Source organism: Desmodus rotundus, chromosome 2 (assembly GCF_022682495.2).
Source record: "Desmodus rotundus isolate HL8 chromosome 2, HLdesRot8A.1, whole genome shotgun sequence".
NCBI classification, from domain to species: domain Eukaryota; kingdom Metazoa; phylum Chordata; class Mammalia; order Chiroptera; family Phyllostomidae; genus Desmodus; species Desmodus rotundus.
The window spans coordinates 101,774,436-101,801,351 of record NC_071388.1 but is presented as its reverse complement, the minus strand read 5'-3'; the positions used below and the strand labels follow the sequence as shown (position 1 = coordinate 101,801,351).

The 26,916-nt window shown below is 46.3% G+C and overlaps 1 protein-coding gene across 13 annotated transcripts in view; it reads right to left on the bottom strand.

Moving 5' to 3' along the window:
- Positions 1-26,916, bottom strand: part of KALRN (kalirin RhoGEF kinase) — an 838,419-nt gene that overhangs the window by 137,888 nt on the left and 673,615 nt on the right. For all 13 annotated transcript variants that reach the window (XM_053918443.2, XM_053918448.2, XM_053918444.2 and 10 more), the window contains one exon: positions 1,991-2,237. In XM_053918443.2, the coding sequence (XP_053774418.1) occupies positions 1,991-2,237 (247 nt within the window). The remainder of the gene's footprint in view (positions 1-1,990; positions 2,238-26,916) is intronic.

Below are 26,916 nucleotides of genomic sequence, written 5' to 3'. Positions count from 1 at the left end.
TGGGGATGTAAAACGCAGTATAGGAAATGGAGTAAACAAAGAACTTATACACATGACCCGTGGACATGAACAATGGCGGGGGGATGGCCTGAGGGAATAGGGGGCACTGGGTAGAGGGGGCCAAAGGGGGAAAAACAGGACAACTATAATAGCATAATCAATAAAATATAATTTTTTAAAAAAGAGTGAAATCTTGCTATTTGCAATGACATAAATCGACCTAGAAGGTATTATGCTGCGTGAAATAAGTCAGACAAAGGCAAATACCATATGATTTCACTTATATGTGGACTCTAAAATACAAAATAAATAAACAAAATGGGAACAAACTCACAGACACAGAGAACAAACTGACGGTTGCCACATGGGAGGGGTTGGGGGGATGCGTGCACGAGGGGAAGGGATTAAGAGGTCCCAATCTCCAGTCATTAAAAACAGCCACAGGGATGTAAAGCGCAGTGTGGGGAGGACAGCCAATGATATTGTTAACACTTATGTGTGGTGTCAGGCACTAGACTTGTTGGTGTGATCACTTCGTAAGTTATGAAATGTCTAATCAGTGTATTGTACACCTGAAACTCATGTAACATTGTAGGTCAGCTGTAACTGGAAAATAAAAAAATTATTTTAAAAAAGAAGTGTCAGGTCTTCTGAAGCTAAGTCCTTCCTACAGACCCCTGCACTTGGACACCTCTGACGAATTAGCCTTTCCCAGCAAATTGCTGTCCTTGGTTCTGTCTCTGGACACGGGGTCTCTAGCCTGCACTTGCAGAATTTTGTAGTTATTTTGCTGAGCAATCTATGACAAATGATACAATAACTATAATTTATGACAACTCAATGTATTGAGTGCCAGGCACTGTTCCAAGTGTTTTGTATACGTGTATATTATCTCATTTTACCTTCTCAATTCTAACCTCTTTGTGTCCCGGTTTCTCTCTGTTGAAACTTCAAACAGAACCACATTGTTGTTTCCCTGATTTTCTCTTCCCTGTTACCATGAGTTTCTCTAGTGGCTACTCCAAGGGACTGAGGAGCTGCATGAGCAATTCCAAATTCCACACAACTTCCTAATACAGGCCTTTCTCAGTTTTCAGAGAAAAGAGGGAGAGGGCTAAACTGGGGGAGGGGAGCACCTGTGTGTGTGTGCATGTGCGCATGTGTGTAGGGAGAAGAATCAGTTTTAATTCACATTTTTCTCCTGGTGGAAAAAAACCAGGGAGGCTGGATGAAACGTGGGGCAGTACAAAGAATGCCTCCTGCCATCGCCATCTGGTGGACAAAAGGAGGAAGTCAAGCTTTGGAGATGGACCAGATGAAATTCCTGCAATGGGAACATTAAATGCTAGTCAGAGAAAGGCACCCTTCACCTTGAAGAATCACTGTTCTAGCCAGTTAGTCTCCCTGGTGTGAGAAAATGAAGAAACAAGCATATGGAACACAGAACTATCCAAAATAGAAGCCACGGCTCCATTGATTTATCCATCAAAGGCACATAAAGTAGTGCCTCAGGTCCTGGCAGAGATTTGACCCTGGGTTTACTTGGTGCCTCTATGTCAGCATGAGCGCTTGGGTGGGTGGGTGGGAGTCAGTGAGCCAAGGGAGCTGTGGAGGGGGAGAGTGGGTCGATGGGGAGAGGAGGAGTCTAGCAGGCTTTTTGGCCACAGGTAGAAGAGGACTTTTTCTAAACATAGGGTGATACAATGGGAGAGCTGGAAGAGACCTTAGAAGTCATCTAATTCAACGTTCATTTTCAAGGTGAAACTGAGTCAGAAAACTTAAGTAACTTTTCCAAAGTCACATGGCTACTTAGTCACTCTCTCTTTTTAAGTTCTCAACCTGCTCTCTTCACAAGCAGGTCCCAGGGAAATCCAACAAGGTCTAAATGGGTTCATGAGACAGGTTAGTTCCATGATGTTCTTCAGTTAGAGGGGCCAGAGTCCCCAGCGGGGGTCCGGTCCACATCCCTCTTCCCCTCCGTTGCTCCTACCTTTCACCAATGGGAAGAAGCAGTCCATCTCCACGCTGCTTCGGGAATGGGAGATGCACAGGGCACTGCTGGGGACCAGACCCTCCTGTGGGGGACTCCGTTCTGTGGTGCGCACCAAACACCAGCCCGGCCGCTCACTCGGCCGCTCCAGCAGCTCCACCGTCTGTCCCACCTGGATGGTCAGCTCACTGCTGTGGCCAGCGTTGAAGTCCTGGAGGACCACCGTCAATTCACATCCGCCAGAGAGCTTGGAGGTGATGGTGGGATGGGGGTAAAATGTGAGGGCATGGAGGAAGGAGATGGGTAGGTGGGTGAGAGGGAAGGCACGAAAGGATTCATGAGAGCAGAGAAGAGGATGGAGGGGAGGAAGGAAAGAGGGAAAAGATGGGACTCAGGAAAGAAGGTAGAAGATGGAAAAGGGAGTTGGGAACAGGAAAGAAAACAAGGAAAAAAACGAATTAATGGTGCCAATGAATCACTCAGCCATTCTAACTGCAGCAACAGTCTGGAGTTGGCCCAGAAACCAGGGCTTTGATTCTAATTCCTTCTGTGGCTGGAGTTCTTTTCATTATTTCCTTGCCAAGCTTCCAGCCAATTGTGTCTTTAACCCCTTCCCCAATATGTCCCTTCCCTTCGTTCCTGGGCTTTACCCCGCGCCCCATTTCTGCCCCACAACCACCCTCAGACTTACTGAGCATCTATGTCTAAGTCACTTGCTCTCACTTGATTCTAGTTGATGTTTGGGAATAATGGAAGAGAAACCTGCCTTTCTTGTAACACTTGCTACCTTCCCCATCCTCACCCAGCACTGGAGCCATTAGCATAGCGCAGGCTGCCATGCCCCAGCCAGGTGGCTCAGTTGGTTAGAGTGTTGTCCCGATATGCCAAAGGTTTTGGGTTCAATCCCAGCTCAGGGCACATACAAGAAAAAAAACCAATGAATGCATAAATAAGTGGAAAAACAATTTGATTCTTCTCTCTCTCCCCCATTCTTCTCTCTCTAAAATCAATAAATAAAACATTAAAACAAAACAAAACAGAGGCTGCTAGTGACACAAAGAAGAATGAGGCTCCAATTCAAAGGCACAAGCTGAACTCTGTCTACCTGGAAGGGGAACAGAGTTGTTTGACACAAGCTCAGCCACCAGGGACCAAGGGGACGGACAGTGGGGAAGAGGGGTCACACCGTACTTCGGGACTATCATTGGTGCTCCATCCTGGGCTCCCTCCAGGCCGGCCTTTCCCACTGCACTCATCCTGGGGCAGAACCAATAACCTAGAGATAGGAACAACCTCTACTAGCTAAACACGGAGACTTTCATTTTCCCCATGAAAACCCACTAGTTATTACTTCATCTCATAGAGCTAAGCACGAAGCCTCCCTCTTGGAATAGTAGTTGCCCTTAGGGGCAGAGTGAGCAGGAGGGTGGGGGAGGAGTGAGAAGCCGAGGGGCCCAGCTCAGCAGCCTGTTCTCTAAGGTTCGGCCCTGACAGTGGTTCAGGGGGAAGCCTCCTGAACCACCTCCCAGGACCTCGCCTTCGGTCTGCGCATCCCTAATCTAAACCTTCAGGGTCTGCACCACCTGCACTAGCAGCTGTTCTAACGCACGAGTCCAGATATGTTGTGTAGCTACGTCACACACTCAGGGAAGCTTCTACACAATGGTAAACTCTGAGTATCACAGTAAGTTAGGAATCAACAGCCCCACCGGTACCAAGAGCTCTGCATTGAGACCTGTGAGAGTTTTCTGCCAAGGGAACTTAATGTGACATGGGCCTGAGAAGGTTAACGTGATGCATCAGACTGGTGGTTGCAGTATGCATCACCACCAGTCACAGAGCAGGGAGTCCGCTCCACACAGGTTCCCACGGTGGGACGGGACTGCTGTTGGGATTAGATCAGGAAGGAAAATCTGTAGGACAGAAGGTGAGATATGGAAAGACGCAATAGAAGAAAAAACATGCCTGTTGGCTTGTTTTTTCCCCATTTAGCTTTCCTGGTCCCTTTAAATGCACAGCCCCCGCTCCCCCACTCTCCTGATGTTCTTTTCCCCTAAAGCGTCATTTAGAGAAGGATGCTGTGGGATGGGAATACCTCAGGTCTGCAGAGTGCTTTTACAGTGTCCAAAATACCTTTGCATTAGTTATCTACTGGATCCTCACAATAACTAGGTGATATTACCATTTTTCATATGTCAAGAAGTTTAAGCTCAGAAATGTCAAGATTCGTGGTTGTAACATTAAGTGTGCATGAAGATCACCTGGGAACTTATTAAATCCCTCTCTTGCCCCAGCTCCCTGATTCAGGAGGCCTGGTTAGGCCCCAAATACATATTTTTAAAAAGATTTATTTTTAGAGAAAGGGGAAGGGAGGAAGAAAATGAGGGAGAGAAACATGGATGTCACAGAGAAACATGGATATCAGAGAGAAACATCAGTTGGTTTCCTCTTTCTCGTACACTCCCCTGACTACAGACCAAACCCACAACCCAGGCATGTGCCCTGACCAGCAGGGGAACCAGCAATCTTTCACTTTGCGGGATGACACCCAACCAACTGAGCCACACTGGTCATGGCCCAAAATGCATATTTTTAACAAGAACCCCAACTCTGATTCTGAAAGGGGGTTTTTGTCTGGGATATTGTCTGAGAAACATTGGCTAGATGGTTTCCCATAGTCACCCAGCTGGGCTTGAACTCAGACCTCAACTGCAAATCCCACAGTCCTTAAAGCATACTCCAGGGCACGTTACACGACTATTTTTAGGTATGCTTGTGGTTGGAGGAGATGGGAGGCAGATGGGAGAAGAAGACATCAGTGGCCTGAGCCTGGTCCTCTCAGGGTTTGCTTGGCCTACATTAGGTCTCTCAAACTTTTTGGATTGCAATCTTCTGTAAGAAATACTTTTTATATCTCGACCATTCTGCACTATGTATGAATAGTGATATCACTGAAACACAAGTTTCTCTCTGATGCTCTTTTTATTTTTTTGTCTCAATTGTTGGTGGCATCCCACAAAATTGATTCCACTTTCCACTAATAGACTATTCGTAGAACGCTGGCCTAGATGGCCATGAACATTCCTTCTAACTGAGAATTTCTGTCACTGAGCTTGTATGCCTCAGTGCAGTGATTCCTTTGTGCCAGCTCGTGTGCTCAGGGTTCTTTCTTGGGGTAAAGTGTGCACAGGACCTGAGATGCAACTTGCAGCCCCTTTGCAGACTGCTGAGGCAGAGCAGAGAGACTCTGGCTACAAACATCCCAGCGAGTCACCCAGATACAAGACCCACTGTCCCCTAGGTCAAATTACAGCCAGACTGACTGGCAGGTTGGGGCCTGGAGTATGGGTTAAGGGAGGAGAAAGAGCCAGGCTGTGTGCTTATACAATTCAATGATCCCATTCCTGGAGAGAAGCCTGGAAACACCACTAGATGGTGGAATTTGCCTCCCATAGTCTGCTCAGTCCAGATAATGAAGAAGGAAGCAGAAGGAAGAAAGGTGGTCGATGGGTGATGTCTCTGTGTTCATGCTTTAGATCTAGCAAAAACCATTATGGATGAATGTCTGGTTTGTCTTACCTCAGTGAGTGATCACAGAGATTTACTACACCAGGTCCCCAGCCCAGGGCAGTAAGGGAATTCCAAAGCGGGGCAGCTGAGGGGTTTAAGAGATGTAAGTTGGTGGTCAGGCAGCGCTGGCCCTGAAACGGTCCCTCCTCACCCTCACCCCAGAGCAACAAGGAAGCCAAGGGTGCCCAGGAAACTCAGGGTTCACACTTAGAAGAACATACAACTGGAATCAGTACTCGAAAGTTCTAAGAGCTCTGGTCAGTTGGGGAGGGGTCAAGGACGGAGGAGCCAAAGACCTCTGAGGAATCTTGGAACACTTCAAAGACTTTTACTTGCAGTCCTTAGGTGCAGTTCACTCATGGTTCATGCTTGAAGCCTTCTCCAGGACTGTGCTGAGTCGCACCACCTACTGAATGACACAGAGTGCTCCCCTCATTAATTCACAAAATGTAAATCCCCGCACAAATACTGAACTATCAGTTTCTTAGAGATGGATGTGCATGCTTTCTCCTTCTGACCAGCTCTGGTGTGTGCCAGCTGGGCTCCTGTCCCGCAGAGCCCAGGGCTGTTATTTTCTCTCCCCTCTTTCCATTTCGGAAGGACCAGTGAACATGTCCCCACTCTTACTTTCTTCCCCTTGACCACGCTTCAATCCTTGGCAGTGTGGCATGTTCAGGAAGCCCCCACTTCTCTCTCTGAACTGAATCTCTGCTCCCAGGATTTAAATAGGTTTTATCCAACAACCTGTTGTGGAAAACTGCAAGCCACATCTCTGTTTTGTCTGATTTCTTTTCTTCCTCACGGCCTTTTAAGAACTGTCTTAATGTCCTCCTTTGCACATCTTTAGATTCCTATTTTATATTTCTTGGCATATTTGTTTTCTAATTTTCTCTGTTAGGCCCACATAGCATTCTCCACATTTGGCTTTCTTTTCCTTTTCCTTTTTTTTTTTTAAAGATGTCATTTATTTATTTTTAGAGAGAGGGGAAGGGAGGGGAAAAAAAACATTGATGTGAGAGAGAAACATCCACCAGTTGCCTCTTGCACGCCCCTACCTGGGGACCTGGTCTGCAATCCAGGCCTGTGCCCCGACTGGGAATTGAACTGGCTACTTTTGGTTTGCAGATAATCCACTGAGCCACACCAGCCAGGGCTGGCTTTCTTTTCAACACCTTGTTAGAGAGACTCCTTTATGTTTTCTCATTTTGCTTCTGGCTGAGCCTTCCTTCCCATAAGTCTCCCTGCACAGGCCGGTGCTGCCTCTCACTTGTTTCCTGCTTGACTTATTAATCATGGAGACACAGACGTGGAGCTGGAAAACCACTGTTATTCATCTTCCTTGCCTCCCTACTGGGCTGATTGGTCAGCCCCTTGATGTCTCTGTGGGTAGAGCCATTCACAGTGAAGGCAGCACAGAGGTCCCTCTGTCTTCTCTCTTTATCTGTCTGTCTATCTATCTATCTATCTATCTATCCATCCATCCATCCATCCATCCCACATTCTGACTTGTTTCAAATTGGCTTTATCTTTAATTGCCAATTCCTTGAACATCTACTTCCTCCTGAGTATGCTAACCCTTCCTCCTAACCACTGTTCACTCTTATCTCTCCGATACATCTTTCCTCCTTCCCCCTTCCCCATTCTCCCATTTCATGGCTCTAAACTTGGATTACTTTAAAAACCTCCTCTGTGTCCCCAGCCCCCTCTTCTCCTCCCTTTAACCACCTGCTCTTCCTCCTGTCGCCAGTGGTCTGACCATAAATATCATAGTATCTCCGCCTCCCTCTTTGACCTGCAGGCTTCACTTGGAAGTCTCCCCAGTAGACCCAACGTATGGCCAGCTTGCTGACTTTCCCGGCACTGTAACTATCACACTCCTCACAGAGTTATGCTGGTCCTCAAAAAAAGACAAACCTAGGCCTCTCTCCTCTGACCAGGGTCTCTCTTCCTCTAAATATTTCTCAAGAAAAAAGCAGGCCCTGCTGAGTAGACCCTTTTTACTTACCTAAATGTAAGAACGAGTTTTTTTTCCTTTAGCAGGGTCTCTGATTTCTCTAGGATGACCCCCCCCCCCCGCCCCCGCCGCCACCAGTAGCTTTAAAAAAATCTTTTGATGATTTACATTTGGGTCTCTTCTATCAGCTCCTCAGCTATTCTTTCAATGAGCCATGCTCCCACCTGATGGGCATCCTCAGCCCCATCCCTGACCACCACAGAGGCCAGAGAAGCTGTACTCTGTTCAAAACTCCGAGGGCGCATCATGGTTTTACTGTATATTTTAAAACTATCTACTATGGATGCTTAACTTCCAAACTCTCAATTCAATCCTGCTTCAGATTCTAAAACCAAATCTATTTCTCCTAAGGAAATGCTGGAAGCCTGCAGTGGGCAGCACAGGCTGTCAGGATGAAGTCAGGTGTGCCTGGGTCTCCTCTGACCTGGACCCTGGGATCTGTAATAATCTCTCACCTCAAGCCACCCCAGCAGAGAGCCTGGCCTTTCCTGCCGAGCCTCTGACTTGGCTCCTTCCTGGGAGCTTCTCAGACCTTTTCTTTGCCCAGCTTCCTAGGACCCTGATTAAGCCTTTTGGATGCTACGTGCTACTTGGATTTCCTCCAATTGCCTGCTGCTGAGTCATCATCTGATTCTTTCTGGGTCCGGGCCTTTCCAGGGGGAGCCTGTTCGCCTGCTGCCCAATCCCTGGGTAGATTCCGTCCTCTGCCCTCTGTGGTGAGGGGCAGAGGTTGCTCCTCACATCCTCACTTTCCTCCTGCTCCTCAGTGTAGCTGCGATGCCTTCTTTCCAGCACATACGGCTACACATGTTATAAAGAAGAGACTGCATACCCACTCTCTGTTCTTACTCATGTTTGCCCGAAGCGAATGTTTTTAGTTAGGTCCATTTTTGCTTGGTTCCTAGTTGGGGATTAACTGAACCTCCTTCTTGTATAAATAGTGTGAGCTAGATTGTCCCTAAGCACTTCCACGTCATGGACAAAGAACAGATTTCTCCCTGTGGTTTTGCCAGCGACATTCAGAGAGGAGAGGACAGTACCCTACCTGGTAGTCTATTGCTGCCCATTCAGGACCCCAGCTTCTGCCTCTGCACTTCCACCCCATCCTCCTGAGGCACCCGAGTCTGGTGATTAAGGGCGTGGACTCTGGAGCCCCTCCCTGGCTGAGTGACCAGGGGCAAGTTACTTAACTTTTTGGTCCCAGTTTCCTCAGGGGTAGAATGACAACCATAACAGCATCTGCTTCTTAGGCTACTATAAAGATTATATGAGATTCGACTGTTAAAGCACTTAGGACGGTGTCCTGAGCAGGGTTAGCTCTCTAAATGTTTAAAAGAAATAAATTCTAGAGGTATTAGTTATTATCATTTACATTTGAGTTAGGAATAGAGAAGAAATGAAAAAAAGTAATCAATTTTGATGGCACGCTATCTGGGAACAGACTGTACCCAGATGTATATAGGCATGCAAATTATTATGTAAAGGAACCAAAGTTTCTTTCTTTTTTATAATCTTCTTTTTTAAATCCTCACCTGAGGATGTGTTTATTGATTTTAGAGAGAAAGGAAGGGGTGAGGGGGAGTAGGGGCAGGGGAGAGGTGAAGAGAGAGAGAGTGGGAGAGAGAAACATCAATTGGTTGCCTCCCGTACACACCCTGACTGGGGATTGAACCCTCAATCAAGGTATGTGTCCTGACCAGGAATCAAATCCACAATCAAACCTACAACCTTTTCTGGTGCACGGGATGGCGCTCCAACCAACTGAGCTACCTGGCCAAGGCCCTTTTTTATAATCTTAATGGAATCTTGCCCTAACCCAAGCCAGCTAAAGGAACTGGCTCAAAGGCTGTCTAGGAAAGGTGACGCCTTCAAAGGTCTCCCAAGTCAGTACATGCTGTTCCTATTAAAACAAGGTGGGGTGTGACCCCAGGTCCCTTGAAGAAAGATGAAGATTCACTCCTGTCTTTTCATTTCCTGTTGCTTTTCATACACCTTCCATGTGGAGAAGCCCCCCTTTCCCATGAGTCCGTTAAGTACCCACAATGCCTGCCACCCGAGCCGATGACAACTGTGAGCGTCAGTTGCCAACACTGCATTGCCCATCAGATAAATCAAACCTCTCCTCCTCTCCTGGCTGCCTGCCCCTAACTCCGTGGTTCTAATTCCTTTACAATGCTTAGCCAGTACAAGGCACAGAGTTCTCTGAATTAACGTCTACATATGAATGTTAATGTGGGAGGCCAGAGCTGGCCTTAGAAGAATGTGAAGTTGCAGGGTGTCTACTTGGTGAGATTTAAAGGGCACGGAGAAGGTTTGCCAACTCCTGTTCAAACTGTGCTTCTCTCCACCCGCACCTGCTGCCAGTGCCTGGAGTCCCCCCGCCCCCAGCCCCCGTCAGAGATTAACTGAATATCATTAGGTAGCCTCTCTTAGCATGAAACATCGAAAAGCAGACCATGCATATGATTCCCTTCCAGTTGCAAAAACAATGAGAAGCAGCACGGGAGTGGCATGCAGCTGGACTCACATGGCTTTAAACATGAAGATGTTCATAACAGCATTGTTTACTGAGAAAAACTGAATCATAACAGAAAAAAACCCTAAATCTAAATTATAAAAAATCTAACAGAAGAATCTAACGGGAATAGTTATGATATACCCACTAAGTGAATGTTTAATTATATGGCTATTAGATATTGATAAACCTTCATAAGGGCTTGCAAAGTATATAAGGTAGAAAAAGAAAACAAAGACAGGACGTAAAGTGGCTTATGTGACTGTGAAGAACATCACTGACAACTTCATGACTAACAAGAAACTAACAGGAAAGAAATTCGTCAACAGGTTAAGACTGGCTTTGTTGGGTAGGTAACTCTGGATAATCCCTCCCCCTTTCCAGTTTCCAGTATTGCCCAATATTTCTTGCTTAAGAGTCTTTTATAATTAAATTAATAATACCATCAACAATAACCTGTAACACAAGTCAACAATGCAATGGGAAAAAAACCTGAAAATATTTGAGGGAGACACACTACTTCAAAGGAAAAAGAGGGGGCAGTAGGGGGACGCTAGTGTCCAGTTCTGCTCCAGGACCACTATGTCAGCTTCGGGAAAGCCCCAAGTTGCTGATGATTCCTCAGTGTAGCGGCTTCAAAATCTGTCTCTACGCACCTCTGTCCCTGCACTATGGTGAAACTCAGATTCCAGAAACCAGCGGCCTTTACACATGTTCAGTGTGGTTTTTATCTCAAACTGAATTTTTGAAGCAGGTGGGAAGCGATGTCTGGGCACCGAGGACCACTGCTGTGGGGCTCTGGGACGCCTTCAGTTTGCACTGTGGTGGCCCGTGGAGCTGAGGACTCTAACTAAAGCTGAGGATTTGCTCTGTCTTTGTCCTTGGAGCTGGGCTGCTACTGACCGCCACTGAAGTGGCTAATTGGGTTTGTTGTTTCCTGTGCTGCTGAAAGGAAGGGCAGAACCACAGAGAGGCACGGAGTATGGTCTGCAGTCAGTGGAGAGATCATGAACTGCATAGTGATTAATAGTGGGAAGAATGCAGGAGCAGAAACCTGGTTGCTGGTGCAGGATCACCCACGTGTGACATTAGGAAAAGCCCTTCCCCTCTCCATACCTGAATTTCCTCATGCCTAAGATGAGGAAAATTGACTTCAGGACCCCATCTAGTTTTAGTATTCTGTGAGCGGAACAGTTTCTATATTTACTTTCTGACATACAACCCTATTTAATTTTCTTGAGCACTTATCATTAACGTGTTGTCTTGTTTGCTAACTTATTTCTTGTCATTCTGCACATCGGAATGTAAGATCCGGGAAGGAGTATGAGACCCAGAAACAGTCTCTAGCTTGCTCGTGGCCACACCTTCTGAGTCTAGAGTGAAGCCCGGCACATAGCCAGTGATCAGCCCAGACCTGCTGACCTAGCCCGTGAATAAATCCCAGGAGTCGGTGCCCGGCATGCAGCTGGGATGCCTCGCTATGATGTCGAGTGGTCCCTCTCACTGGCTGCCCACCTACTCCGGCCAGTGTCTTCCGGATCCCACCGTTTATGTTTTCGGCCTGTTCCCCGCCCCCCCAAATTACCTTGTTCCTTAATCATTTGGCTTTATCTCCGCTAATTCCTAAACCTGACAAAAAAGACACAGAGTGGGGGAAGACTCACAAAAACCAAGAGAATAAGAGGTAATAATACTTAAGACAAGTCAGCATTTTAAAAAATAACAAAGTAGCTTCAAGAGTGGTATCTGACTTGGTAGAACGCAGGTGAGATTCTCATTCTGGCAGCCGGCCCCACACAGCCCCCAGAAAGTCTGGGGAAGTGCAAGTGCCAGGCCACACGGAGGGCAGGGGTGCAGGTGGGGATGAGGAGGGAAGACAGATTGAAGATCTGTAAGGGCAGCAGACCTCCAGACGTCTCCCCTATCCAATGCATATTTTCCTGAAAAATTGAAATTCAGTGGGGGTCTACATACAGGATAGGGGCACCATCCTTGTCCCTCTTGGCTCCCAGAACCCTGGCAGTCAAATATAAACCTTTTAAGGACAGCTGAGGACTTTTCATTCGCGAAACCAAAAAGAGGTCCAAATACTCAAACTCTGACATTTGCAGATCCCTGTCCCAAACCTCCAGCGCCCTGCCAGATCTGCACGGTGAGACGTGCCAGTCAACAATTTCCTTCCGATACGTACAACAGCCAGACAGCCTTTTAGGTGCTTCACTGATAAAAGTAAATACGATTCGGCTGAGGATCACCAGATTTCTCAGGAAAGCCCCTCAACAAAGACCAAACTAAGCAAACAAAAAGGCCCAGGAATTCAGAGGGAACAAAATTCAGGCAGAACATTAAAACCTCGACAACATTGTAATTATCTTCAGAGGGATAAGAGAGGTATTATATCTGTGACAAAAGAACAAGCTGTTAAAGAAAGGGGGGAAATTGTAGAATGAAAAAGAGCTCTTAGAAATGAAAAACATGGTTGAAACAAAACATTTCAGACATGGGTAGGAAGATAAAGTCAGATAAATTTTCCAGAAAGTAGAACGAGAACACCGAAAGATGGAAATATGAGAGAAATATAAGAAAATTAGAGAATCAATCTAACGAGTTTTGGGTAGACAGAATGGAAAGGAATAAATTGTAAAGGAAAATTCCCAGGGCTGAAGGGCATGCATCGAATTGACACAATGTTCTACATGTCTAAAGGACACGTGGACAAAGCCAAAGGGGGGTAGGACCCAGGGTGGGTGGTGGGGATGGCTTGGGGTAGGGGGAGTGGTGGGAAAGAAAAAACAAAATGAGGTAATGGATGTCTAACTAGACTTACTGTGGTGATCATTTTGTAATGTATACAAATATGTAATCATTTTCTTGTATATCTGAAGCTAATTTAATATGTTAATTATACCTCAATTTTAAAAAAACTTAAAAAAATTGATAGAATGTTCTAGGTGCTTGTGGCAATTAACTGAAAAAAGACCCACTCTGAAATATAGCATCAGGAATTATTGGCAGAAAAAAAGAGTACTCTATTTCATAAGTTTTCAGAGAGGAGGAAAAAAAGGTAAAAATCCAACAAATGAAGGACCACGACGATAGCAGATTTCAGCAACAACATTAGAATGAAAATGAAAATGGAACAATTCCTTCAAAATTCTGAGAATTATTTCCAACCTAGAATTCTATGCCCAGACAAACAATCAGTCAAAATGAAGGCACTTTAACTAAAGTCAGTTTTGGATTTTTGGTCTTAAAAGGCGGCCTCAATAAACAGTAAGTATGAACTATTATGATTAACATTGGTTGTCCTCTCAGTTTTTCCTTTTATCCTGATTTTTTTTGTTTCTCTTAATGTCATATGCCTTTGACATATACAAATTAAAAGAATCTTTTTATTCACTTTAAAATGAGTTCATTGTTAGACAGATTTGAGAAATGCCTGCACCTCAAAATGGTTTTTGATTTTAGCAGAGCATCCATCCAAGCCTCGTGTGGTAGCCTTTCAGCCAAAACGACAGCGTGCAGGCTGAGACAATGCCATTGTCCGGGCACACGTGGCCTGTGAAGACTGTTAGACTGACGGACTTGGGGGTTCACCTAATCCAGTGTCCCTATCCTACAGATGAGGGAATGAGCCCCCGAAGAGGAAGGGACTTGCCTGAGGAGGGCGGTCGCTCGGAGGTGGTAGATAACAAATATTTGTTGAATGAATGAGTGCACTTGCAAATAAATGAGTGAAGTCAGAGATCATCCAACCTTTTAACTCATACTTGGTAAAACTGAGGACCCCACGCTAGTTGGTAGCAGAGACAAGACCAGACTCAGTGTTTCAGATTCTGGGCTCAGAACTCTCTTCATTCGGTCTGCCTAGATTCATGGTTGTAGTGATCTATGGGAATGTCACAAGGGTCTCGTCCACACTTGTACCTCATGTAGTGATGATATATGGATTGGTGTAACTGTGGGAAGGGGACTTTCAAATCCATGCTTGGCAAAGCTGCAGAGGACACAAAGCTGGAAGGAGCAGCTAAAATTACAGATCATAGAAACCTAGGACCTTAGTGAACTTCTCCTCTAAACTCCCACTTAAGGCAGGGCCCATGTAAAGACATCTAGCCCTCTGTTCTATAAAGCTGTGCCCTCCTGCTGCAGCACCGGGAGTTTGACGTTTTGTTTCTGTAATTTCCATTCAGGGTTCTTAGTCTGCCCTCTAGTGTAACACACAGGTCATCTTTCTTCCACAGAGCTTCACCTAAGTGAAGACTAGGCCAACCGTTCCTTAACTCTTCTTTTTTCCAAATAGTCCTTCAAATCATTTTCAAGTGTGTGGTTTCCAATATTTTTACCCTATTCTTCCGGATGAACTTTATTATGCCACTGTCCCTTCTAATAGGGGGCACAGAGAATTGAACCCGATCCTTTAGATGCAGCCTGCTCTGCTCAGACTAAGCCCAGCATTCACTTCCTATGTGGAGACACTACGCTTCCATCAACGTGGTCTGAGTTAGTGAAGTCATGCTGTTGGCTTCTGTTGAGAAAGCAGCCTACTAAACACCCCAATCTGCTTCATGGGGCCTTCTCACGCCACATCCCTCCATTCCTCTACTTGGGGTTCTCAGGCTTTTAACTTGGAGAATTTTCTGTTAATCTTCTATCAACTTTCTAGCTAAGATGTAGTATTCTTCATTTTCATCTATCAGAGTAGTGATTCCTTCCAGCTTTGGGCCACCTGAAAACCTGAACTTCATGCTTCAATGTGTTCATCCAAGTGAGAGATACAGATGGAGAACAAGGTAGGAACAACCACAGAGCCCCTAACAGATGGACTTGATTCACTCAGAGGAGGAACTAGACCTGCTCCTGGGCACAGTTAACACTGGGGGCAGAAGCTACAGGGTTTCAGATTTGGCTTAATATTTATTCATCTCTTTATTCAACAGGAATTATCAAATGCTGGTGAGAGCTCTGCAGTAAAGGGGGAGGGAAATGCAAACTTATACAGAATTCTGTCTGCTTCGTATCTCTGTACCCCCTACCCAGGCTCTGGCGACCAACTAGACTAGGCACAAACTGTCAATAGAAATGGGGTCAGGAGGATTGACAACCTGGCAATGAACCTGGGCCTTTGCAGCACGGAGCCTTAGTCTGAGATAAGTGTCCTGACAAGGGCGAGGCTCTCCCCAGCTCCTTTGTGCTTACCCCAGTCTGTCTGCACGGCTGTCCTGACTGCTCTTGAGCTGGAAGGCTCTTTCCTGCACCACTAGCCATAGCATGGCTCCACGTAGCATGGTGCCCGAGGTCACCTACAGCAGAGTGGGGAGAGGTGCCTGGGAGAAACTAGAGACATTCCATGCTCTGCACAGGCAGCTCTCCAGGCAGAGAGAAAGGCGTGGGCTGTCCCCAGACCGTCCTGCAAACTGTCCACTGTGTTTGTGCAGCATTGAAAAGTTGAACTTCTGTGTTCAAAGGGCAACTCTGGCCAAAGGCCAGGGAGGATTTCGCAGAAGTGCAAAATGTTATCAAACCTCGGTTACTCAGGTGTGAGTCACCATTTCCCATTTGGCGGGTTACTGGGTCTGGAGTCAGACTGCTGGGTTTGAATCCGTCTGCGTTGTTACTGTCTGTATAACCTTAAGCAAGTTAAATGGCCTCTCTTTGGATCATTTTCCTTATCTGTAAAACAGGGGCAACATAACTTCCTACTGTATAGTGACTGCAGTGGTTACATGAGTTAACACAGATAGTAAATATTACATGACCCACAGTGAAGGCTACTTGGCACATACCCAACACGTTTTCTACACTGACTCCATGTGTCTACGGAATAAAAATCCATTTACAAGTCATCTCTGAGGACTCATACTGAGGGAAACTGGCCAATTTGAAAAAAAAGAAAAGCAGCCATATATTCCCATGTCCAAAAAGTTTGGGGTATAATTTAGGCCATGGCTGTGAACTTCCCTCTTCTCCTTACGACACCAGGCCTCCTAGAACAACAAGCAGGCCAGAAAGGGACTCTTGGAACTATCTGCCAAATTCGGGTGGATAACATGTTTACACTGCAGTGATAGGGTGGGCGGTACCTGCTCACACATAGAAACTCAGCAAAATAACTGTGGAAAGAGGCCACGCTTCCCCGTGGTGACCAGAGCTGGAACTGGGAAGAGGGCATAGGTGGAGTTCAGGGGTACACTGCTGAGTGCCTGCGAGGGGCCCTGTCTCAGCAAGGGGGCCCCCGGCCGCTGGCAGGCTGGCGGCGCCCGACAAATTCATGTTCAGAAGCACATTCCAAACGCTTTGACTCAAAGAGCAAACACCCATAGTCAGTCTCCCAGGCCAAAAGAGATACCAGTAGACATCTTGTTAATTTTTCATTTTCAAGCAGAGTAAGAAAATCATTCACATTTGTATGGCCCTTTATAGTTTATAAAACTCTCCACAGACATTGTTTGATCCTCACAGACCCCATAAAGCTAGCATTATCGTCTGACTTTATAGATGAGGAAAGGGAAGCCGAGGGAGTGAAATAACGTGCTCAGACCACACAACAGCAAGTTGCAAAGGCGGGATTCCAGGCCTTACGAATCCAGTTGTCTCATCCATGCACTTACTCACTTACTCGCTTACTTGCTTACTCACCAGCCAGCCTCAGCTCTGGGCACGGGGCACAGAGCGGTGCGGAAGAAGGTCGTGACGACCCGCCCTTCCGAGTGTGCTGTCTGTGGGGGAACATTCGTCATAAAAGCACCTTGAGCATGACAACAGGGGACGCACGGGGCGCTGGCCCAGGGCTGAAGGGTGGGACCCCTCTTCCCATTACTGCCTCACCCGACGGCTCCCCTGGACACGGCTGTGGTTGTGTCTCCTCGGAGCTGTATATATTATTAGCGCTGGCACCTCCTTTGGCCGTGACAGTCAATAACATCTTCACTCCAGCTCACCCACCACGCAGTGGGACCCCAGAACATCTGCCTGTTGGCTGTGCCTGCCTGCTCGGCTCCATCACCACCACCTCCAGCTGTGCTGGCACCACCCTGGTGGTAGGAGCTGGAGGAGATGCCAGCTCTTCAGAGGAATGATCCAGAACATGTGCCAAACACGGGGTGGGGTGGGGCATGGGGGGGGCTGAAGCGCAACAGCAACTGAAAGGGTTCCGAGAGTCTCAAGAGTGTGTCCTTTAACATGTCAAATTTTTGTCCTCACTGAATTACAGACTTTCTGGTATTCCCCATCCTATCCGTGCCCCTTCAGTGTGAAGGCGGGCCTCTATCTGTGGCCCACACTCCTTACTTGTCCAGGTTCACCTTATTGGGTGAATTTTAATGGGACTTTCTGCTTCTATCTGCCGCCATTGGTTTTGCCATGGGACTGACGGGCAGCTCCTGTCTCATGTCTGGCTCATGACACTGTATCTTTCCTGCCACCCCTTCCTGCCTGGCTACCCACTATCAAGGCGCACCCTCTGTGCGCCACTTACTGCCTGCTCCCTTGACCATGTGCATGGCCCGTGATTCAGCTCCATCCTGACTTTCAAGATCAGCAATCCAGGAACAAAAGGGCGCTAAGTGGCCACTAGAGGGAAGCAAAAGGTAGGATTTACTAAAGGGAGCAGAAGGTCTTTTGAAGGGAAGGTGGGACTCTGCCTCGGCTGGGGCACACCATCAGCCCACGTGGGAAACAGGAGAGATGGACCTTTGTATCTGTGTTGCTTGGCACACAGTAGGTACTCAGTAAATATTTCCTGGATAAAATTTCTAATTTTAGAACTGAGAAAGCAGAGACCAGGGCAGATTAAGTGATGTGATCATAAAATTAATTGGTGTCAGGGCCCAGTCTTCCCAGTGCTCAGGCCAGGGAGCTTTTCCATCACAAAGTACATCTTCCTCCCCCTTCTGCTTTTCTGCTCCCTCCTCTGTGGTTCAACCTCATCCAAATTCCAAAACACTTTGGACAGATAGTAGTTATCTGAGACTCTTTACTCCATGTCTAACCTACCACTTAGCACTTCCAGGTTATTAAAAATCCTTCTCTTGTCTTTTGGACAGCTCCCTGGCCAAGCCAGGCCCCATCACCCACCTGAGGCTACTCTCTTCCATGCTCTGCCTGCATTACAGCACTATTACATCAGAATTTACACCGGCCCTGCTGCATCTGCCCCTTCAAATTCTACCAGCCTCATCTGGGCATCGAACACCCTTTAAAATCCTCCCACTCCCCTCACCCACAGATTTTTCTCTTTGGTCTCCTGATGGCACCCCAAATATGTCCCAGTCACTTCTGCTTCTGGACTTCTTTGGACAGATGATGTTCCTACCAAAAGTTCCCCTTTTCCTCTCCAGACCCCGCCCTCCCTCCCATCAAAAGTCAAGGAGAGCTCTCAGTTCCCTGAACCTCACATCTCACCCATTCTTTGGCAGTGGCTTCCCCAGCAGGCTTCCCCTCAGGGACCAATGTGTTCTGTCCTATGTGTCCTGATACTCACGCAGTCAGAGGGCACACCCTGCACTTCAGACGCCTTGTGCGCATGCATGTAGGATAAAGCCGGGGTGTCAAATTCATTTTCACCAGGGGCCACATCAGCCTCACGGTTGCCTTCAAAGGGCCGAATGTAACTTTAGGGCTGTAAACATGTAACTACGCCTTAACTAGGGGCAAGGAGCTTGGTGCTGCCGCCTGGTAGAAACAAGGTGCTGGGCTGGATAAAACAAGGTGGAGGGCCGGATTTGGCCTGAGGGACTTTTTGCCACCTGTGGTATAAAACTTATATCTCTTGGCTCTTCAGCTTAGTGACTGAATAGTCATTTTTAGAGTGCCTTCTTGGTTTCATCAGTTTTCACCTGTTCTGTTCACTGTTTCACTAACGGGGCATCCCAGGGCTCCGTTTCTGGTACCAGTCCAAATAACTGTGTTTGCCATAGCATTTTTCTTCAAAACTTTTAGTTGTGGGCTTTTTTCCCTGCCAAAAATAGGTCACTATTTGTAACCCACAACCTGTGTTTCAGTTTACATTGGTAGCAAGGGGGAGAGGTGACTGAGGGAATTGGTAAGGCGGGGAGTTCACTGGAGGACAGCGTGGTGTTTGTAGTCTGGATTTTGAACGCAGCAGCCCTGAGTTTGAATCTAAGTTCCACCACTAACTGGCTAAGTTGCCTTGGAATGGTTAAAAATACAAGGTCTGTTTAACCTTTAGTTCCTCACCAAAAATAATATGTACCAGGAATAACAGAGTTGCTATTTTGATTATAGATGATGATGCACCTGCTATCCAATTAATGACCATTGTTTCTGCTACTGTTACTGCTGCCGTCAGGATGTGGTGGGATTGGCTGGGTTACTGAGTGCATGTGAAATAGAGAAATTATTTTAAATTCTAATTAAACTTACTCAGAGAGAAAGTTTTCATTTTACTTTTAAGCTTTCTATAACACACATACAAAAACTGCATTTATTAGCTCAGTGAATTTTCCCAAACCAAACACATGAACTGAGTGTAACCAGCACCCAGAACACGGAGAAGAAACCTCACTCGACTTCGGCCAAGATGGAGGTGTAGGTAGATGTGCTGTGCCTCTCATACAACCAAAAGAAGGACTAGTTGTTATTTATTTAAAAATAAAAAACAACTAGAACTGCTAGAAAATTGAACTGTATGGAAGTCCAACAGCCAAGGAGTTAAAGAAGAAACATTCATCCAGACTGGTAGCAGGGGTGGAGACAGGCAGCTGAGGAGGAGAGGACTCATGGCAAGGCTGCAGCTGGAGTACTGGGGTGGGCAAGGCAGTGGCTGGCGGAGTGGGCAGTCCCACATTCCCATGCAGACAAACCAGGAAGAACAACTGGGGAGTGAGACAGACCGTGCAACCCAGGGTTCCAGCCCAGGGAAATAAAGCCTCAAAACCACTGACTGAAAAAATCTGTGGGGGTTGCGGTAGTGGGAGAAACTCTCAGACTCACAGGAGAGTTTGTTGGGGAGACCCACAGGGTCCTAGAATGTACACAAAACCACCCACCCAGGAATCAGCATCAGAAGGGCCCAATTTGCTTGTGGGTAGCGGGGGGAAGTAACTGAAAGCCGTCTGAGAGCTGAGCAAACAGCATTGTTCCTTCTTGGACCCCTCCTCCACATACAGCACCACAATGCAGCTATGTGGGTTTCCCTGCCCTTGTGAATACCTAAGGCTCTGCCCCCTACTATGTAACAGGTGTCCCGAGGCAAAAAAAAAGGGGGGGAGGCAAATGAAAGAACAGATCAAAACTCCAGAAAAAATACAACTAAATGACAAAGAGATAGCCAACCTATGAGATGCAGAGTTCAAAACACTGGCAATCAGGATGCTCAAAGAAATGGTTGAGTATGGTCACAAAATAGAGGAAAAAGTGAAGGCTATGAAAAGTGAGGTAAAGGAAAAGGTACAGGGAACCAACAGTGATGGGAAGGAAACCAGGACTCAGATCAACAGTTTGGAGCAGAAGGAAGAAACAAACATTCAGTCAGAACAGAATGAAGAAACAAGAAATCAAAAAAATGAAGGAGAGGCTTAGGAACCTCTGGGACAAATTTGAATGTTCCCACATCTGCCAGAAGGAGAAGATGAAGAACAAGAAATTGAAAACTTACTTGAAAAAATAATGAAGGAGAACTTCCCCAATCTGGTGAAGGAAATAAACTTCCAGGAAGTCCAGGAAGCTCAGAGAATCCCAAAGAAGCTGGACCCAAGGAGGAACACACCAAGGCACATCATAATTACATTAGCCAAGATTAAAAATAAGGAGAGAATCTTAGAAGCAGCAAGAGAAAAGAACACATTTACCTACAAAGGAGTTCCCATAAGACTGTGAGCTGATTTCTCAAAAGAAACCTTACAGACGAGAAGGGGCTGGAAAGAAATATTCCAAGCCATGGAAGGCAAGGGCCTACATCCAAGATTACTGTATCCAGCAAAGCTATCATTTAGAATGGAAGGGCAGATAAAGTGCTTCTCAGATAAGGTCAAGTTCAAGGAGTTCATCATTACCAAGCCCTTATTATCTGAAATGTTAAAGGGACTTATCTAAGAAAAGAAAGAAGATCAAAACTATGAACAGTAAAATGATGACAAATTCACAACTACCAACAACTGAACCTAAACAAACAAACAAACAAAAAAACGAAGCAAACAACTAGAACAGGAACAGAATCACAGAAATGGAGATCACATGGAGGTTTATCAGTAGGGAGGGGGTGGGGGGAGGATGAGGGACTAGGTACAGGGAATAAGAAGCATAAATGGTAGGTACAAATTAGTCAGGGGGAGGTTAAGAACAGTATAGGAAATGGAGAAGCCAAAGAACTTATATGTAGGATGCATGGACATGAACTTAGGGGGTGGTGGGATCCTGGTGGGAGGGAAGGTGCAGGGCGGAGGGGAATAAGGGGGAGAAAAAAATGGGACAACTGTGATAGCATAATCGATAAAATATATTAAAAAATAAAAAAGAAAACAGCATTAAATCTTAAATATCCCAGGACATGTTTTTTAAAAAATGGAATTAGTAGCTGATGAGAGCCCTCTGCTGAGCTGCCTTTCCTTTCTCATTGACAAATTGCGTTCTATGGTCTTTGCGGTTATTTCTCCCACCTATATGAAGGGAAATGGGACAAAGGAGACAAGCTAGGATAAAAACTTTCCTGTGCTTGGTCTCTGCCTTCTTAACCGTAAAATCAGATGTGGGCAGGGCTGTGTTCTGAACCTGGGCTGAGAGGAGATTTGACAGAGTTAAGACACAGTTGCCATCCTTGTCTAAAATCATGTTCCCTTGGAGAGGTCTGGACTCTCTGGACCTCAGAGACACTCCATTAGGGTGTGGCATGGCATAAAGTCTCAGCCCAGACCCCACACCTGCCTCAGTAGTAACAGCTGAACAGACATTATATGACACATCCATGGCGAGGGTGAGCTGGACTTTGCACAGTGGGTAGGGCTCAGCCTCCTGCCCTGCCTCTGGGCCGAAGGCACTGGGAACCCAGCCCTGGCGTTGCTTCTCTTCTGGCAAAGGGCAGGAGGCAGAGGACCCTCACCTGCCGGGCTTCCCGAACCAGCTCTGCATCTTCAGGTGAGGTTCTCTCGGTTCATTCAACAGAGCTGCTGCTAAGAGCTATGAGGTGGGTTTTTAAAAATCTCAGTCCATGAAGTCTGAGTAAGGCACGCTGTATATTAGGGAGACTGAAAATTACAGCAAGAAATTCACAATTCATTTCATTGGTATAAAGCTACTGTGTCACATGTGCCACAAATGCCACCAAATTCCCAGGGCCTAATGTTGTCCTCACGCCCACTGGCAGAGGGGAAGAACATAAAAGACCTCAATATCTATTCTAGAGAGTTTTACCCTTTTTCTGCCAGAAAGAGAATAGAATGAAATGCTGTTCCCTACAGTAAAAGCGTCAGAGTTGTTGGTCGATGAGCAGCAAATCAAATGTTTGGTAATTCAAGAAACTGTAGCAGTAAGTATTCTTAGATACAGCCAGACCATAGAGGAAAATCAAAGACTCCACCTCTGGCCTTAACATTTAAGCCAATGCCCTTTGTGCATAATGAAATCCTAACCTCTCCACAAATATCCTACCGCCTGCTGGACCAGTCTTACCTTTGGCCCCAGCAACCTACAATCAGTCCACAGTCCCAGCTCCAGGTTAGATGGCCAGGCCCAGAATATCCTAGTGCCTTTAGTCAGCTGTCCTGTCTGCCTGGAACCCTCCCCTCCGGTCCTTGCCTGCCAAGTTCTCCTGCTCCCTGATGGTTAAACTCAATTTCCTTAGGTACTGAATAATTTTCTAATTTATTCATTCAACAAATATTTGTTGAATGCTTACTAGGTGCCAAGTACTTCTTTAGGTGCTGCGGTTCAGCACTAAATAAAGTAAAAGTTTAATCCACTTGGAGTTTGCGTTCTTGTAGGGGAGGCAGGCAGTAAACAAGATAAACAGGCAAAATAAACAGTGTCAGAATGGTAGGGGCAAACAGAACGTCAAAAATCAAGCAAGGGAAGGGTGTAGGAAGTCTGGCGTGTGGGTGGTGGTGATGGGGGTCGGTTATCTACTGGTCTGCATGTCTCCTGCAAGGATTTCTCAAACCCCACTACCTCAGACTTGCTTTCTCCTTACATGTTCCCAATGTACATCACAGGTAACCCTAATACAGTATTTAACATGAACTTCCTTGTATTTAAATAGGGGCTATTTATATACATGGGTCAAGTTCTGCAACTAGAATTGGGATCCCTAGTGGCTTTGTACCTTCAAACTCCAGCCCCTGGACATGCTTTACACAGCACCTATTCACATAGTTTCCTGAACTTGAAAGAGAACTTGGCCCACAGAAGTCAGGATCTAATGCACCCTTGCTTCTGTTTTTCCCCTTGGCATTCTTTCCTTACACCTGTCTCTCCTACACCGTTTCTTTCCTATGCCTTTTAACCTTCCTGTTTGCAACACAGGTTTTCCTAAGACTCTCCTGAAAACGTATCCTCATAAATTAATTTCCCTTCCACTAATTACATCTCAACGAGAATAACCTTTTGTCAAGTAACTGGGGAAAAAACTGATGTCTTATAGAAATTCATTTGCAGAGAAAATAACTTATTAAAGGAAACCTTCTGTGGTATTTAAAAATATGTCCACAAGTTCTCTGACACTCTGCCCTTCCGCTGTTGGTGGAACTTACTTCTCCTCCACTTGACTTGGTGGCTTCTAGTGAATGGGACCTGGTGGAAATGATGATGCGTGACCGGCAGCTTCCTCCTTGCTCTCTACGGGATCACTGGCTTTGGGGGATGCCAGCTGCTGTGTCAGGAGGACATTTCAGGGAGAGGTCCACGTGGTGAGGAACAAGGCCTTCTGCCAACAGCCACTCGAGGGAGCCGTCTTGGAGGCAGGCCTTCAGAGACTGCCTCTCCGGCTGGCATCTGGACTGCAACCTCCAGAGACGCCTTGAGCCAGAACCACCCAGTGAAGCCATGTTTGGATTCCTGACCCACATAAACTACTAGGTAAGGAATATTTGTTGTTTTGAGTCGCTGAGCTTTGGGGTAATTTGTTACACAGCAATAGATAATGAAGTGACTCCTGTCCTAGTTCTATCACTGACATAGGAGAAATCAATTAATTCTTTAAGCCTTAGTTCCTCATTTATAAACAAAGGGGCTTTGGGTCAGAAGACTCCACGGAGTGCCTGCTCTCACACCCTATGTTCTCTGAACAAAACACTCTAGGAATAATGTCGTTTGGGTCAGCTATGTGTAAAATGTAGCAACCTTGAGCTCTCTGGGGTATTTCTGCAGGTTCAGGTAGCAAGGCAGTCATCACCTGAACCCAGAGGCACAAGCTGAATTTTGGGAGGTGACAGGCAACTTAGGAAGGGATGCACAGAAGTCCCACAACAGAAGATTTTATGCTTAGGATGGGCCTAGGGAGGTAATGTGCTTTCCATGGGCGTGGTGCTACACAGCTGACAGCCCGCTTGCACATACAGCATTCCATTTGATCCTCACGAATCTCCACTTTACTCACAGGAGGATGAGGCTTGGAGAGTTTTGGTAATTTGCTCAAAGTCACACAGTCATTAAGTTCCAGAGTTGGGAACTGAACCCCAAATTCTTTGTTGCTAAATTCTATTTTTTCCATTACTCTTGGCTGCCTCCCTGATTTGACCATGTGTTATATTAAGCAGGTTAAAGACATTGCCTGGCCTGGCCATGACTCCTTCTATAAGCATTGCCCTGCTTATAACTGTTGATAGGGCAGGCCTCAGCCACCAACATCTTCTATCACACAGCTCCATTTGTCCTGCACCCACAGGTAACTGGACCAGAGTGGGCATCTGCCCGTGGAAAGCTATCCTAAAGGTCACCAGTAAGAAATGACATGGCCTGGGACATAAAGTGAGTGGGGCCATACAGGGAACCGTTCCACGTGTGGGAAATGTAGCCCAGGCCCCACACGGAAAAACCAGTGGGGTGTGAGGCCTGGCACACAGGACCCACACCCACAGACAGGTTCTCCCGTGGGGAATCAGGCCTGCATTGTACCTAGGATGCTATGAGACTTACTTTTGCTAAAACTCCCTCACCCTGGATTGAGCCAGCAAATGTTTACTGAGTATCTTTAACTTCCTAAAGTCTGTGCTAAACCTCCCAAGTATGGAGTGTAACGAGTTCAACCACTTTCCCCCTTGATCTGTAACATCCTTCTCTTTGAAATAATTAGCAACATTCTTTCCTTTGTTATCTGTAAAAGGTAATCACCTACAGCGAACCTGTGCATAGTAAATGAGGACCATCCTCAATGTAATATACCCAGAAAAACAATAAAAGCCTGTCCAGGCAGGGGTTGGGCTCTCTCTGGCCCTCTCGCCCTCTCTCACTCAGAGAGTGGCCATGCCGTCCCTTTTTCTCCACTGGATTTCTGTAGTCCGTGTGCATTTGTCCACTGCAGCCACAACACACAGATTCCGTGGGCCGGGGTCCTCATCAGGTCCAATTAGATTCCATCTTTCAAGAATGTGAACTAGGAAATGGCAAGTTAATGGCACAGCTACCTGAGGGCAGTACAGGTTTTTCTGAAAGAAAGAGAGGTCAGAGGGGCCATGATGGGCCACAGGCAAGCTTAGGTCAAGAGGGGACAGAAAGTTGAGTGAGCAGCAGGGATAAGGTGAAGAAAATGCATGTGTCATGTGGAAGCTGGGGAGAGGATCTCAAACTGGAATGGCAAGCAGGCCTATAATCACCCTGGATCTAAGATCACCCTACAGATTCAGGCTCCAGATCTCCTGAGGCTGCTAGTATTTGATTCCTGTGAGATTCCATCTCCCTCCTAGATTCCTGGGGATGTGCTACCCCTTTCTTGAGCTATCTTGACAGAGCTCTTATTTGGCAATTAAATGAAATGAACAACAGCTGGCATGGCTGGTATGAAATTTAAAAAACAAAAGTGTGTGATTATAAAGCTCTAATAATCATGATGGTTTTCTTTGTGAAACAAAATTCACAAAGACTTCCATGGATTCTGACAATTAAACACTGAGAACACTTGTGACACCAAAAACTGTATGTAGTTCATGGCACTGAGTCACAGTAAATGAGCTCTGTTGCCACACAGAACAAGCTGTGCCCAGGAACTAACCAGGTGTTCGGTGTTTAAGAAACTGCGTCTGACTGTTCAAAGAGGTGATAATCAGGCCGGAGTGATGAAAAGACCAGCTGCGACGTACACGGGTCCTAAGCTCTGCTGTGGGGGGTGGCCTGGCATGTAATTAAGAAACAGGCTTATGAACCTCTAATTGCCCCTTGTGACGGACATACCAATGCCGCATAAAAGGTTACGTGGTGCCTTGTGAGGGGCCCTTGACTTGCCAAAAAAATGACCTTCATAGCACCAGGACAAACAGGTACAATGTAGAGTTCTAGACCAAAAATGAATGGACTCACATATGACTCCAGCTCTGTTACTTAGTAGCTAGGAGGCTGGACAAGATACTTCAACTTGCTAAGCATGCTATCTATAAAACAAAAAGCATGGACTAAAAGATCATCAAGGTCCATCCCAGCTCTAGAATTGTATAGTATGGCTAAAAGATTCTGAATTACTCACGCACAACTAGACACTCAACTAGCTGCTCACCATACACATATGGCGACCATATTGCCACAGTAGGTCTACAAAACTCCAACTAAACAAACAAAGGAAAAAACAGGACACACAGTTTGGCCACAGGACAGATTCTTTAAAGTCAGACAATTCTGACCTTTTGCCCTTTTTTGTCCCTTGCTCCCTTTTAAAAGAACCTAGAA